Source organism: Mytilus galloprovincialis, chromosome 8, assembly GCF_965363235.1.
Source record: "Mytilus galloprovincialis chromosome 8, xbMytGall1.hap1.1, whole genome shotgun sequence".
Classification (NCBI taxonomy): Eukaryota; Metazoa; Mollusca; class Bivalvia; order Mytilida; family Mytilidae; genus Mytilus; species Mytilus galloprovincialis.
In genome coordinates, this window is record NC_134845.1 from 96299957 (window position 1) to 96316692 (window position 16736).

General features: G+C 33.1%; 2 protein-coding genes across 5 annotated transcripts in view; one reads left to right on the plus strand and one right to left on the minus strand.

The window, feature by feature from the left end:
* Window positions 1–5125: 5125 nt before the first annotated feature.
* LOC143042882 (zinc finger matrin-type protein 5-like) lies at window positions 5126–5972 on the minus strand. Its single transcript, XM_076215375.1, has one exon. It carries the CDS (start codon window positions 5949–5951, stop codon window positions 5427–5429), a length of 525 nt encoding a protein of 174 aa, XP_076071490.1. The 5' UTR covers window positions 5952–5972; the 3' UTR covers window positions 5126–5426.
* Window positions 5973–6083: 111 nt separating this feature from the next.
* Window positions 6084–16736, plus strand: part of LOC143042883 (uncharacterized) — a 69299-nt gene continuing 58646 nt past the window's right edge. The window contains exons 1-2 of one of the 4 annotated variants that reach the window (XM_076215378.1): window positions 6084–6234; window positions 13215–14172. In XM_076215378.1, coding sequence (XP_076071493.1) covers window positions 13224–14172 — 949 coding nt within the window. In that variant the 5' untranslated portion in view covers window positions 6084–6234; window positions 13215–13223. Of the gene's footprint in view, window positions 6285–13214; window positions 14173–16736 lie in introns of all 4 variants that reach the window. The other 3 variants (XM_076215377.1, XM_076215379.1, XM_076215380.1) reach the window with 3 other exon arrangements.

Here is a 16736-nt window from a genome sequence, read left to right on the forward strand (position 1 = left end):
ATTTGAGATTCTTTATCTTGACATGCTGAAAAATCTAATTAATGATCAACTAATGAATTATGAACTCTAGATCGTAGCTTGATCAAAGATATGAAAACACCGGTACAGTTATGTTTGTTATACTCTAAAGTCAGTTAAAATATCAAGAATCAATAAATCTAAAGGTTTTAATTAATTTTTATTGATATTTCTGCCTTTTTCCCAGAGTTATTGGCCTTATCAATGCAAGTAAATATGAATTTTAAAATCATATTTATGGGATATTTTTCTGTGTATATATGGGATATTATGCTAAAGATTGAAACTTAAAAATCTTCTGTTGCAATTACTTCAAGGTAAGGGTCAAATTTATGCTAGATTGACTGGACTATATGTTTGTCTATGAGACAACTAACCACCAAAGTTCCAATGAAGTGGATTTAAGAAATTTTAGTTAACTGTACAGCCTTTAACAATGAGAAAAAAAGCCAGTATAGTCAGATTTTAAAGGCTGCCCCAACAAAAAATTATGTCAAACTTTTCTCTGTTGGTCAGCAGCTTAACAGGGATCAATTGTTAGCATTTTGTAGATTTGACAGGCTCCTTTTGCTGCATAGGTACCCTGAAAATACAGAAAGTATTTTATTTTTGAGTTGAGAAAAAATTTAAATTGTGTTAAGGAATATATGTACTGGGACAAAGACATCAAAATCCGGAAAGCTTTAAAAATAATTAATTGTGTTTCAAAAAAGAGTGAGCTTCTCCAGCAGATTGTATTACTGTACTAAACATAATGACTTCATATTTTATCAGTAGTTTAGTAATGATGAATTTATATAACCTGAAAACCCTTTTCAGATCTGATAGACTCCTACTGCCTGTTTCTTGATAAGAGATAATATTTTGGACTGACACATTCAGAAATATTGTATTAATCAGGCTTGGGACTGGCAAAGATAAAAATACAGGCTGATTAATAATTATACACAAGTCACGTTAGGCCATATATATATGCTGTTCGCTTATGAACTATTATTTTGTGACGGAAATAAAACCACACAAGAGACAAGTCATGACTCAGACTTAGATTAATGGTGAAATGTCTCTTTATATCAAGTCTATCAATTTTATGGTAAAGCTGTTGAAACATCAAGGTTAGAGATACTTTATACTGACACAAATTAGTGCAGAAAAAGGAGGATCCTGGATGATGACTCAAGATTTCTTTTCTATAACACCTACAACCAAAGTTTCAAGTATGTATATAAAAATCATTATATTATTCCAAAAGTTTGTGTGCCTGGTAAGTGCAATGCCTCCTATACATTCAAATGGATAAAGATGGACTTTACAACATTGTATAACACAACCTGCAGGTGTACAGTTCTGTATAGATAAAGATGGACTTCACAACATTGTATAACACAACCTGCAGGTGTACAGTTCTGTATAAATAAAGATGGACTTTACAACATTGTATAACACAACCTGCAGGTGTACAGTTCTGTATAAATAAAGATGGACTTTACAACATTGTATAACACAACCTGCAGGTGTACAGTTCTGTATAAATAAAGATGGACTTTACAACATTGTATAACACAACCTGCAGGTGTACAGTTCTGTATAAATAAAGATGGACTTTACAACATTGTAGAACACAACCTGCAGGTGTACAGGTCTGTATAGATAAAGATGGACTTTACAACATTGTATAACACAACTTGCAGGTGTACAGGTCTGTATAGATAAAGATGGACTTTACAACATTGTATAACACAACCTGCAGGTGTACAGGTCTGTATAGATAAAGATGGACTTCACAACATTGTATAACACAACCTGCAGGTGTACAGTTCTGTATAGATACATGGTGATAGGGATCAACATATTAAAGGGAAGATAATCAAATTACTTCCTCCTGCAGGTTACAATAAACCATTAGATTGTATGGGCACAGCCATATTATGAGCATAACATGGTATTAAGAATCAAGAGTATGGTTTATCCTTATTGTCGATATGTTTGCCCATTATTTTTTTTTATTATTAGAGACTTTGTGCACTCTGCTTTATACAAAAGGTAAAATAAATTATTTTCCTTAGGGAGCTACCATTTGATATTTATGGGGGGCCTAGGATGAAATTTGAAAAAAAATAGGCAGGACAGGAGTTTTGAGTAAAAAAAAAGGCAGGATGAGACACTTGCAAAAAAAAAAAGTCAGGATAAACTAAAAAAAAAAAGGCAGGACCGAACAGAGTGACAAATAAAAAGGCAGGACAGAGATTACAGCTAAAAAAAAATGCAGGACAAAATTTTTCATCCTAGCCCCCCCATAAAAATCAAATGGTAGCTCCCTTAGTCCTAACAGAACTGAGATGTCTTTTCAACACTAGGATGAGACAATTATTTATAAGTGCAAATTTGATAGGCATGGGAGAAAAGTACAAATTATGCTAAGAAAAGCAACAAAAACTTATATTTTTGGACCAAAATAACTTTTCTTTTAATTCTAGCAAGGTTTTGTTAAAAAAATCAACTTTCTATATCAAGTCTGTATCTCGAAAAAGGCTACCATTGTCACCTATTTGGAAATTATTTCAATCTGTATTGAAATATTTGAAGTAAATAATTTGATTATCTCCCATTTATTATGTGATACTATGTAAGCACATCTTCTTCCATAAACAGTTAGACAGATATTTATGAAACTACACTATCATGAAGACGCCCTGAAGATGCAGTGTTTCTCCCCAGGGCCTTATACCACCATGGTACCCTGGTGCTATATTTTCTACCATGGTGCTATCTTGGATGATTTTATAATATAATGTATCTAGGGGAAATGGTGCTATATATATTCTTTTGAAAAACCAGTGCTGTGTTAATTTCCTTGGTGCCATTTGAGAACACTGAGATGTGCATACAGACATATACTCTCTGTCTTATATCTAAAGGGAGATAATTGAATTTGCAATATGTGGTTACAGACCAAGTCTGGAAATACTAGATGGCTGCTGATGAAATTTTATACAAATGTAAAAAAACCTACCAGAGAATTGTCTCTGTCGTTTGTGGTTAAAGGCATGATAATTCAATATGCTAACAGCAAAATGCCTTGAGTGTACATTGTATAGCTAAAAGGTAAATCTTTTGTTTTCTTGCAAGCTTACTAGCTAAATTGGGAAATCATTATTAGGTTTGGAATACTACCCTACTTTCAGAGTAGTCTAGTCCTACAGACAAATAGATTGGTTTGAGAAGTCTACTATTAAACAATGACAATATGGTAAACTCAGTCTGTTTTGTTAAACCTTATTAAATGGATTTTTAACCTCTTCACTTTTCTGTATGAACCTGTCCAAGTCAGGAGCTCCTCATTCTGTATGTGCCTGTCCAAGTCAGGAGCCTCTCATTCTGTAGGTACCTGTTCAAGTCAGCATGTCCACATTGTGTAGGTATCTCTCCAAGTCAGTAGCTCCACATTCTGTATGTGCCTGTCTAAGTCAGAAGCTCCACATTCTGTAGGTATCTGTCCAAGTCGGGAACTATTCATTCTGTATGTGCCTGTTCAAGTCAGAAGCTCCACATTCTGTAGATATCTGTCCAAGTCAGGAGCTACACATTCTGTATGTGCCTGTCCAAGTCAGAAGCTCCACATTCTGTAGGTATCTGTCCAAGTCAGGAGCTACTCATTCTGTATGTGCCTGTTTAAGTAGGAAGCTCCACATTCTGTAGGTATCTGTCAAAGTCAGGAGCTACTCATTATGCATGTACCTGTCCTTGACAACAGCTCCACATAATGGACCAGATTTCCTATATATGCTTGTTATGAATTTTGTATCATGTGTCTGTCCAAGTCAGAAACTACACATTCTTTATATAGGTACCTGTTCTAGTCAGGAGGTCCACATTCTGTATATACCTGTCAATATCAAGAGCTCCCCATTTCATATATGTCAGAAGCTTGATAGTATGTATAAACATGTATCTGTCCACATCAGGAGCTCCACAATCCCTATATATATGAACCTATATCAAAAGCTCCATATTCTGAATATTTAGGAGCTCCTAATTCTGTTTGTACCTGTCAAAGTCAGCAGCTCCACATTCTGTAGGTACATGTCCAAGTCAGGAGCTCCACATTCTGTTTGTGCCTGTCTGAATCAGGAGCTTCACATTCTGTAGGTCTCTGTCCATTTAGTCAGAAGCTACACATTTTGTAGGTGTTTGTTAATGTCAGGAGCTATTCATTTTGTATGTACCTGTTCAAGTCAAAAGCTCAACTTTTCTAAAGTCATCTGTCCAAGTTTGGAACTACTCATTATGCATGTACCTATCCTTGTCAACAGCTCCACAAAATGAACCAGATTTCCTATATATGCTTGTTATGAACATGTTTGTATATGTGTCTGTCCATCAAGAGCACCACATTCTTTATATACCCGTCCAAATCAGGAGGTTCACATTCTGTCAATATCATGAGCTCCCCATTCAGTATATGTCAGAAGCTCCATATTATGTTTATACATGTATCTGTCCACATCAGGAGCTCCACATTCTGTATGTACCTGTCCATGTCAAGAGCTCTGCATTCCTTATGAACCTATGTCAGAAGCTCCATATTCTGTATATTCAGGAGCTCCAAATTATGTTTGTACCTGTCAAAGTCAGCAGCTCCACATTCTGTATATATCTAGTACTATATACTTGTGCAAGTCAGGAGCTCCACATTCTGTATATATCTCCATGTCAAGAGCTCCATATTCTGTATGTATCTGTACAAGTCAGATTCACATTCAATATGTACCTGTCCAAATCAAAAGCTCCACATTCTGAATGCAAATGTCAAAGTTAGTAGCTCCACATTCATTATGTATATAATATATTTGATGTGGCAGTTTTGTATATATATCTATATAATAAGAATAATCATCTATTTTGAAAGACTTGTACATTGGGTGCTTGGTGCAATTTAGGTGGCATTACAGTCCTGTACTGTCTGTACATATTATAAAACAGTACTGATTGTGTTCACTCACTCATTATCTTTGAGAATATATACTGTGTTTGTTGTCTCCCTTCTCTTATATAGTTTTAGTTTTATTGTCATGTATTGTAATTTCAATGAAAAAAAATCACCACAATTATTTGTACACTTTAATTTAAACTGTAATTGTATTGCTCCTCGGGGCGTCTTGATTGACAAATAAAAATTGTTGTTGTTGTTGTACACTTTGTACATGTACACCAAATAAACACTGACATTGCATTGTTCTAACTTCTTATGATACTTTGATTATCTAATTACAGTATATACTAGTAAAAACATGAAAAATTAAATATCAGAATTCACATAAATAATACATGTACATAAAAAATAATTTTCAAATTTATTATATTAACGTAAAAACATTACAAAATGTATATATATATAGTGTACAAGATTATCCCCATTCTTTGAGTTCAAGGTCTAAGAAACTATCTGGTGGGGGCGGTACAAGGGATGGTGGCAAGTTTGTAACAGTTTGTAAGAATGTTGGTATGCTATATTTTGGAATCACTACTCCTGAATGTATATTTTTTCCTTCTTTTTGATCAAACTTTTGGCCCCTCTCAATCTTCTGTAGAAAAGTTTTTAAATCCTCATCATTTTTGTCCATCTTTGTGTCTTGTCTCTTATATTTTTTTGTTTTCATTTCTGTTGCTTGAGTTCTCAGTTGTTCTTTTTCATCTTCGCGAAGATGAGAATATCTGCAATTGTCAAAAAAAGTGCATGTCCCACTTTGCAAGAAATGTTTACATGGCTTCTTGTTTATTTCTTCAAACAGAAGTATTTCTGGGTCACGGAATGAATCGTAATGCTGTTTTCTGTTCCTTTGGTGAGTGGTGCCATTCATGTGATTTTTTCTTGCTACTGGGTTATCGGCAAACGATTTATCGCAAAAATCACAATAATAACGTCTTGGCATTGTGCAAAATAAATTGTAGATTTTTAGCAATCGGAACAACTCGGCCTTTCTGGTTGCACGAAGAAGCTATTGTACTGCGTAGCGAGAATGGCCGAGTAGTTACGATTGAGATTTTTAGGCGGAAGTTTAGATAAGGTTGAAAATCGAAAACAATTACGGTTCCCGGAAAGGCGTCATTAGATACTCTTTCAGAATTTCAGAATTGTTGTGCAACAACTTTGCTAGATTTACCATTTCCACATAAAATCAATAGTTGACCGTCAAACTATAAGTGTAGTGCTAGGTAAGGTCATCTTTCAGAAGGTAGGAAACATTTCCTGAAGTGACAAACAGGTAAAATGGCCGAAATATTAGTTGTAAAAAAGGGGAGTCATGTCAATCTTTAATACCAAAAAAAATAAAAAATAATGAGATGTGGTATGATTGGTAGTGTAGCATTTAAGTAGGCCTATATTCTTTTGATACAAAGACGTTCGTGTATTCAAAAGAAAAAATGTTTCATTAAAGGACCTCGAACTTTACATCATTTCTGGAATCAGAAAAGATCCTCAATTTTGCACTGCTTTATATGATGTCATTTACCAGATCTATAGAAGCGGCTTTCGAGACGTGATGGCCATACTTCCATGACGGCCATAGGATGTGTCGGCCATACCGCCACATCGTCCATGGGACATATCGGCCACACATTGTGAGACGTATCGTCCACACTTTAATTATTTTTTTTTTGAGATTATAACTTAAAATATAATAATAAAATAAGTATTTATTCATATTAATAATTTAAATATGATATTTTAGTATTTTTTTTTGCACAAGAGATTTACTGTGCACCTTTATTTATTCTTGTAAGAGTAATCTTTGCTTGATCATCATCACTCGTTGGGGCCGTATTATGTAAGTATATTGATTATTCCTTCATTATCAGTTGTAAACAATTTCTAAAGAATCATTTTTATCATAATGATAAATAATGTTAAAACAGTATAGGTTATTAAAAAAAGTTATAATAACCATCTATAAGTACCAAAATAATTCATATATAACATCTAAAAAAAAAAACAAAAACCATGGACTTTACTACAAAGTATGGCCGTTTCATCCTATGGACGTCATGGCAGTATGGCCGTTACGTCCTGCATCGATAGAAGCACACCTGTATCCCTGCTCTATTAAAGTTTCCAGCACGTTGATAAATGTAATTCTGTGTCATGGTGTGGTAGTAAGGAAATAATTTATATACGTAATCTTGATTCCTGTACAACTGAGTGAGGGAGGGTGACCATCTTATTAGAGTTCGATTTCCCAAATAGTTTGTGCAGTATAAAATTAAACTTGAGGGTTCACACAGTTTATAGTGGACAACCTTGGTAGTCTTTTTGGAACACCTTTTTTGCTGAGATTTTCAAAGGGACATGTTTATGTTAACTACCCAACATGCCCGAGCTCCAATAAATATACTAGTACAAAATGTATTTAAAAATGTAAAGTTAATTCTTTTGTTTTGGTGCATGTATGTATTTCCAGCTAAATGATTACATCAAAGGCATAAACCTTGTTACATGTACTTAAAAGAAGCAAAATGTTATTTTTTTTCATTTACTAATGAAAAGATATTATCTAAGGGGACGACCATTTGATATTCTGTGGGGGGAGGGGGGGGGGGGAAGGAGGATTTATTTTTGATCGGTTATTTATTTTTGTAAACTAAGAGGACAGATTATTCATTTTCTGCATTATTGAAGCAAGATTTTTCATTTTCATTAAAGCAAGGGACTGATAATTCATTTTAAAACTATATTTATGATATTCGAAAGCATAAATTTTTAAAATGATTTGTTTATTATAAATAATACATGTATAGTCAAGTCATTGTGTACTATTTAATAAGAATTAATCATCGTCCTCTGCAGAAATTTATCTTTAATATTTCCAACTGCATGTACATGTATTGCCTAGCTATTTAGGGAGCTACCATTTGATTTTTATGGGGGGGCTAGGATGAAAAATTTTGTCCTGCATTTTTTTTATAGCTGTAATCTCTGTCCTGCCTTTCTTTTTTTCACTCTGTTCGGTCCTGCTTTTTTTTTTTTAGTTTACCCTGACTTTTTTTTACGTAAATTGTCGTCCTGACTTTTTTTTTTGCAAGTGTCTCATCCTGCCTTTTTTTTTTACTCAAAACTCCTGTCCTGCCTATTTTTTTCAAATTTCATCCTAGCCCCCCCATAAAAATCAAATGGTAGCTCCCTTAGTATTACAGTTTTGTTGTAGCTAGCTTCTTTCATGTCTTTAAAAGATTGGCAAACATATTTTGGCGAGCGGAGCGAGGCAAAAAATTTTTTGAAGGGTTTTGGAGCCACTGAAAGCCCATGCAAGAAGCTATAGAACAAATGATGCAAAATCATGCTCTGTTAATAGGTGTTTCCCAGACCCTTTCTTAATCTGAAAATGCAAGTTTTGTTTTAATAATTTTAACTTAAGTTTCTAGGGACAACATCAAAAGACCAATGTGCATGATAAAGCAAAAATGGATTTCACATAGTTAAGTCTGCTGCTGTTTTTTTTTAACTCATGATCAAGTTCATAACAAACTTACTAGATTACAAAAGGAATGCAACACTTACAGAATACAGAAGGGCAATCAATGAACAAAAGACAAATAATGAAGAAACATTGATCCCGAAAAATCAGCCCTACGTCTGAGGGAAAACAGAACTTGCTTCTTGCAAGGCACTCACCATGAACACAATTTGATATGGAGACAAGCGTTTGGTCTTTTCCGCCTCAATATAGTTACGGCCCTGTTAAAAATAAAAGTGAGGTAAGGTTTCCTGAGACAATATACCTCAAGTTAAATGAAACCAATTTTCATACATTTCAAGTATATTTAAATAATATCTATACTTTAATAAATATTAAAAAAATTGGGAAGTGTTTCCCGATTTTTTTTGGGGAAAAAGATGAATTTATGAAGAATCTGGTGCCATCTTATACTTTCGATTAGACCTGCTGAGTTATTTATTTCCAATATATTGCAAGTCAGGTAATTTATTTTCAAACTACCACAGAACAAACCATTTATTTTTGTGATTATCAAGGCTGAGTTATTTATTTTCAAAATCCTCCTGGCAGTAAAATGTAAAAACATAAATTTAATAGAAGTAAAAAAACAAAAAAACTCAATGGGATATATATATATATACAATCTGTTGTTGTCTGCTCTATGGATGGGTTGTTGTCGCTTTGACACATTCACCATTTCCATTCTCAATTTTATTTAAAGAATTGTTTGCATTACCTAATAAATGCACAGATTTATTTGAGCAGGAGGGAACATGATGCAATAGCATTGGCTTAGTACAAGAATAATGCAATAGAGCTTTGCTTCCATTGGCTAGACAAGAAGTACACGGAAGCGCACAATTTATTAGAAAAAAAAAAATCCATAGAAACATGTAACCAACATATGCAACAACTACTTCAGTTAAAAAAATTAAAATAAATTAACATAAAGTAACATTAAACATTGATCAAGATTGTATAACATAAAGTAACATTAAACATTGATCAAGATTGTATAACATAAACAGGGTTGGCAAAGTATTACCCGCCCGGGAATTCCCGGGTGGGAAAACCCGGGTTTTCCCGGGCTGGGCAATACTCTCAGAAATGGGGAATCCTGGGCAATACTGGGCAATATGATTTTTTCAGCTTATTTTAACACAAAATAGTAAAGTCTTGATGTAGTTTCATAGTATTACAGCTAAATATATACTTTTTATACAGATAACCATTGACAGTCATTTCTAAAAGAATGAAAAATTCAATTTCATTCCCTTCTATATAGACAAAATACAGGATTTGCACATTTAAGGAAACCTTGTTAATTACCAAGCATTGTTTCAATATTAATCCATACTTTGAAAGAAAAAAAAATATTGCAATGTTTTAGTGAATTGTTCATTTCAAATGTTATACATTCATATTGCTAAATAAACACCCTAAGGGGTCATGCCATTAACACATATAGAATTGAAAGGGCTGATTATTGTTACATAAACAAATCTGCATTCTAATCTGAATAATTATTTACTAATTAGTGACAGTACATAGACATTATGTAAATATAATTTTTCTTTACATGTACATTTAATTGTTAATCCTTAATAGGAGTTATATTTATTTAAAAAAAAAAAAATGTTTGCTTTATATTTACAGTTTTACCAATCCAAACAAACAAAAAAGGTTATATACATCTTGAATGTATAACATTTGTGTTTTATCACTGAATACTCTATAAAATTCAGACCAGTATTTTGTAATTACCCAGTATTGCCCAGTATTACCCACTAAAACCCAGTAAAACCTGGGTTTTCCCAGTATTTCCCACTGGGCTGGGCAATACTCATAAAACCCGGGTTTTTGCCAACCCTGAACATAAAGTAACATTAAACATTGATCAAGATTGTATAACATAAAGTAACATTAAACATTGATCAAGATTGTATAACATAAAGTAACATTAAACATTGATCAAGATTGTATAACATAAAGTAACATTAAACATTGATCAAGATTGTATAACATAAAGTAACATTAAACATTGATCAAGATTGTATTACATAAAGTAACATTAAACATTGATCAAGATTGTATAACATAAAGTAACATTAAACATTGATCAATATTGTATAACATAAAGTAACATTAAACATTGATCAAGATTGTATAACATAAAGTAACATTAAACATTGATCAAAATTGTATTACATAAAGTAACATTAAACATTGATCAAGATTGTATTACATGCATGACATGTATAATAAGTAAGTTAAAAATTGTATTCAAGATTTTATTGTGTATTGAAAGGAAAAACTGTCAAACAAATATAAGTTCAAATTCTTTTACTCTAAATGTTTTTGTTTGTTTGTTTGTGATACAAATAGATTGAGGTCAATTATTAATATCTTGAATCATGATGCATATGACATTGTATGATAGCCAACGACCATATCATATAAACTAGTTTGATTGATTTTCCCCCAAAAAAGTAATTTCGGGATAATCAGATTAGCATGATTAGAAAGTCCATAATCACATTGCAAAATCAAATAACAAAACACGTCAAAAACGAATGGAGAAGAACTGTCATATTCCTGACTTGGTATAGGCATTTTCAAATGTAGAAAATGGTGGATTAAACCTGGTTTTATATCACTAACCCTCTCACTTTGATGACAGTCTCATCAAACTCTGTTATATTTACATTGATGCGTTAACTAAACAGACACAATAAATAAAATAGTCAAAATATAGGTACATCAATCATCATCGTATAACAATTTTAAAAGGAACAATTTAACAGAACACAAAACCATCTATCTACAAACACATTCATTAGATTTGTGTGTCTGATGTAAGAAACTTTTTATACGTCACATAGATTTGTCGTTCAATGTGCATGCAAACAATTATAAAATTTAGGCAATGTTAGAATACAGCTTAGAATTTTGAACAATTTGCAAACTAGCTAGTGAGTACACAAACAATTATGAATTTTTCTTCACATTTGCATTTCGACTAGTCAGAAAGCTAACTTTAATTTTAAAAAAGACCACCATCATTGACCATAGAATGAACATCCAGAGGGTGACTCTTAAAATGTTGTCAGGTTATCTATTGACTGATGGAACGGAGATAGATAAGCAGATTCTTTTAACAAGAATATTTTGCCCTACATTGAACAGCAGTTACATTCGGGTTGACAAGCCATGACAGTTGCTATGTCTTAGAGAGTTTCCCTCTGTTTTAGTTTGTTACCCGTATTTGTGATGGCTTAAAAGAATAATATATAAATTACACAAAGCTGAGAGGGTGATAGAGTAGATTGTTACCCCGAGAAAATATTGTCAACTGCGGCGAATCTTTTCGAGGGGTAACAATCTGCTCTATCACCCTCTCAGATATGTGTTATTTAATTTATTATACTTAATGTTCTGTTATTACTGTCGATTAAATTTTAAATTCAAAGTAATAAACTATGACATCTTGTACATAACCTTCCGTATTTAATAAAGCGCACACTTGATCAAACGTCTCCGTGAAGGGTAATAGAGTATTTGCCAAAGGATAGATTCGTATTTAATAAAGCGCACACTTGATCAAACGTCTCCGTGAAGGGTAATAGAGTATTTGCCAAAGGATAGATTCGTATTTAATAAAGCGCACACTTGATCAAACGTCTCCGTGAAGGGTAATAGAGTAAATTGACACCCTCGTATTAGCCAATCAAAATCTGGCATTTTGACATGAAGTATAATAGTAGCTATTCAGCAGCAATATACTATTGTTGTCTTTATTTATACAACAGAAAGAAGGTACAACCATGTATTTGCCTATTATCTGACCTTTTATATCAAACAGCCATAATAAAATTGGGTTCACAAAATTGCATTTCTTTTATTTTAAAGAAAGCAACTTGTTCACCTGAGTTTGCTCAACATGTGTTGGAAATGACGATGCATACATATTTGTCAAATGGTGATGGAAGTCACATGACAGATTCGTCTGAAAACTGTATCCTGGAACTGTCCTAGGTGTATAACATGTATGAAGTGTGTGGTCTTAAATTTTGCATAATTTAGAAACCATAATATTTAATGTTTTATGTACAAATTTTCAACTTTTATCATAATTTTTGAATGAATACTTATATAATGTCAATATATATTTTTAAACATCCTGGCACTTTAAATTTGTAGGAGGTGAGATTGGCGTTCTACTTCAACTGTAATGGCCGGGATTGATAATTTTAACAAAAAAATTAAAAGAAATGCAGGATACATTTTGATCCATGTTGTAGAGGTCACTGTGAATTTTGCATGTTTGAAGCTATTACATGTATTAACAGAAATTAAAGCAAAATTCATTGCATTTTAGTCATGAGACCATCTCCCACAATCTTGTTTCTTTTGGTGTGGTTTCTTAGTCATGTTAGTGTAGCATTTGTTTACATTACTTGGCATGCTGAGGTTTCTAGCCTCACAACATACAACCCTCTTCCTTTAGCATACATGGCATAGTGGGCAAGCTACAGTTTCTAGCCTCATGACAGACAACCCTCCTCCTTTGACATCCTAGGCATGGGATCAGACAAATGGTGGGGTCATATATTGTATATTTACTATATAACAGAATCCATGAAATAATTTTAATATGGTGGTTTTGATTTTTACAATTATTTCATATTTTGTACGTTGCAGGTATAAAATATGGAAGAAGATGCAGAAGGACTAGACAGCTTAATTAAGCAGAAAAAATGTCGACCAAAATATGCTCGTATCATTTCAATGGAGTTCAGTAAGAATGAACTCCACCAAACATCTGAGTTGAGAAAGAAACATAGAAGTGGGGGTCATTCAAACCAGATGGTAGCCAATCTGGATGGGGATTCTGATGGAAGTGAATATTATTCTGCAGAAGAAGAGTTCCTGTTTACATCGTCCTCCTCTAGTATCTCAACAGACGATGAATCAGTGGAGACTTTAGATCAAAGTAGTGATTCCGTCTTTGACTCTTTACAATCAAGTTGTAGTTCAAACTTTTCTCAAGCAGATACTCCGCATTCTCAAATCAAATCAACTCAAGAAAGACAAAGAGCTCCAAGTAAGAAACAAAAACGGAAGAGAAAACAATCAGGGAATGCCACAGGTGGTCCCTCAGGTTTTGGTTATTTACCCTTTTGTAATATTGAAAGCTTTGACATAGAACTAAGTGAATTAAGAGAGGAAATAGTTGACCTTGAAACAAATATTCTAAAACCAGTTCCTTCACTTGTAGAACTTTGTATATCAGCCTCAAAACGCCTGGCAAAAACCCATTCTTTTATAAACGTACCAAAGTCAATAAAGAGAATATTACAACTTGGCAGTTCTTCTCATTCCTTTCGTCAGCTTCAGTTAGATTATTTATTTAATGTGTTAGAAGCATCACATACAAGTATCATTCATGTCTACGATAAAGACAAGTCTGTAAACCTATTGCCACATCGTAACATTTGGAGTATTGGCTGTGGTGTTGACGAATCTTTTTTCGATGATATAGTTCAAGGTAGTAAATCGTCATCATACTTCCTGTGTTGCTATGACTACCAATGCTGGAATGATTTTGGAGGGAGCAAGGTTTATCTAAATAGATACAATAGATGCAAACAGATTTCAGGTGCGTATCAGTAGATATAATATATAAGACCAAATTGAAAGAAAAGGATCATAGTATTTGAATCATAATTTACTTGAACAAATAAAAGTAAAATCCACTTTTTAGATTAAAATTTAAAGAATACATGTACAAACTGTAGCTGTCGATAAGAAAATAGATAATAAGATGCTGAACACATAAATGATTTCATTAGAGTGTATGAATGCCAATTAGACAACTCTCCATCCAATTCACAATTTGTAATTTTAAGTAAAACCATTATAGGTCAAAGTACAGTCTTCAACACGGAGCCTTGGATCACACCAAACAGCAAGCTATAAAGGGCCTAAAAAATTACTAGTGTATAATTGTTCAAAAGGGAAAACCTATGGCCCTTTTTATATAGTAAACAAGAAAGGAGAACCAAATCAACAAACGAGAACCACCGGACATCAGGTTCCTGAATTAGGACAGGTGAAAACAAATGCAGTAGCTTTAAACATTTTAACATATACCAACCTGACAATGTACAGAATAAATAAATAAAAAAATAATAAAGAAATTATATATGAAAAGTAAAATCACAAAAATACTGAACTCCAAGGAACATTCAAAAAGGAAAGTCCCCAATCAACTGGAAAAACGTCAAAAGTTCAAACACATCAAGCGAATGGATAACAACTGTCATATTCCTGACTTGGTACAGGCATTTTCTAATGTAGAAAATGGTGGATTGAACCTGGTTTTATAGCTAGCTAAACCTCTCACTTGTATGACATAAGTATAAGTCATTGATATCGTATGTTGTAAGTCAGTGATATCTGGTATGTTGTAAGTCAATGATATCTGGTATGTTGTAAGTCAATGATATCTGGTATGTTGTTAGTCAATGATATCTGGTATGTTGTTAGTCAATGATATCTGGTATGTTGTCAGTCAATGATATCTGGTATGTTGTCAGTCAATGATATCTGGTATGTTGTAAGTCAATGATATCTGGTATGTTGTAAGTCAGTGATATCTGCTATGTTGTGAGTCAATGATATCTGGTATGTTGTTAGTCAATGATATCTGGTATGTTGTGAGTCAATGATATCTGGTATGTTGTTAGTGCTATCTGGTATGTTGTAAGTCAGTGATATCTGGTATGTTGTTAGTGCTATCTGGTATGTTGTAAGTCAATGATATCTGGTATGTTGTTAGTGCTATCTGGTATGTTGTAAGTCAATGATATCTGGTATGTTGTTAGTCAGTGCTATCTGGTATGTTGTAAGTCAATAATATCTGGTATGTTATAAGTCAGTGATATCTGGTATGTTGTAAGTCAATGATATCTGGTATGTTGTAAGTCAGTGATATCTGGTATGTTGTTAGTCAAGGATATTTGGTATGGAGTTAGTCAGTGATATTTGGTATGTTGTAAGTCAGTGATATCTGGTATGTTGTAAGTCAGTGATATCTGGTATGTTGTAAGTCAATGATATCTGGTATGTTGTAAGTCAATGATATCTGGTATGTTGTCAGTCAGTGATATTTGGTATGTTGTCAGTCAGTGAAATCTGGTATGTTTTTAGTCAGTGAAATCTGGTATGTTGTTAGTGCTATCTGGTATGTTGTAAGTCAATGATATCTGATATGTTGTTAGTCAGTGCTATCTGGTATGTTGTAAGTCAATAATATTTAGTCAGTGATATCTGGTATGTTGTAAGTCAATGATATCTGGTATGTTGTAAGTCAGTGATATCTGGTATGTTGTTAGTCAATTATATCTTGTTGTTAGTCAATGATATCTGGTATGTTGTTAGTCAATGATATATATCTGGTATGTTTTAAGTCAGTGATATCTTGTATGTTGTTAGTCAATGATATCTGGTAGGTTGTAAGTCAATGATATCTGGTATGTTGTCAGTCAATGATATCTGGTATGTTGTAAGTCAGTGATATCTGGTATGTTGTAAGTCACAATATCTGATATGTTGTAAGTCAGTGATATCTGGTATGTTGTTAGTCAATGATATCTGGTATGTTGTCAGTCAGTGATATCTGTGATATACTTGATATAATTACTTGTATGTTGTAAGTCAGTGATATCTGGTAGATATCTGGTATGTTGTTAGTCAAGGATATTTGGTATGCAGTTAGTCAGTCAATGATATATATCTGGTATGTTGTAAGTCAGTGATATCTTGTATGTTGTAAGTCAATGATATCTGGTAGGTTGTAAGTCAATGATATCTGGTATGTTGTCAGTCAATGATATCTGGTAGGTTGTAAGTCAGTGATATCTGGTATGTTGTCAGTCAATGATATCTGGTATGTTGTAAGTCAGTGATATCTGGTATGTTGTAAGTCACAATATCTGGTATGTTGTAAGTCAGTGATATCTGGTATGTTGTTAGTCAATGATATCTGATATGTTGTAAGTCAATGATATTTGGTATGTTGTAAGTCACAATATCTGATATGTTGTAAGTCAGTGATATCTGGTATGTTGTTAGTCAATGATATCTGGTATGTTGTCAGTCAGTGATATCTGGTATGTTGTAAGTCACAATATATGATATGTTGTAAGTCAGTGATATCTG

Bases quoted from the DNA above. Each gene is read 5' to 3' on its own strand.
- LOC143042882 (XM_076215375.1), bottom strand. From the start codon at position 5,951: ATGCCAAGACGTTATTATTGTGATTTTTGCGATAAATCGTTTGCCGAT.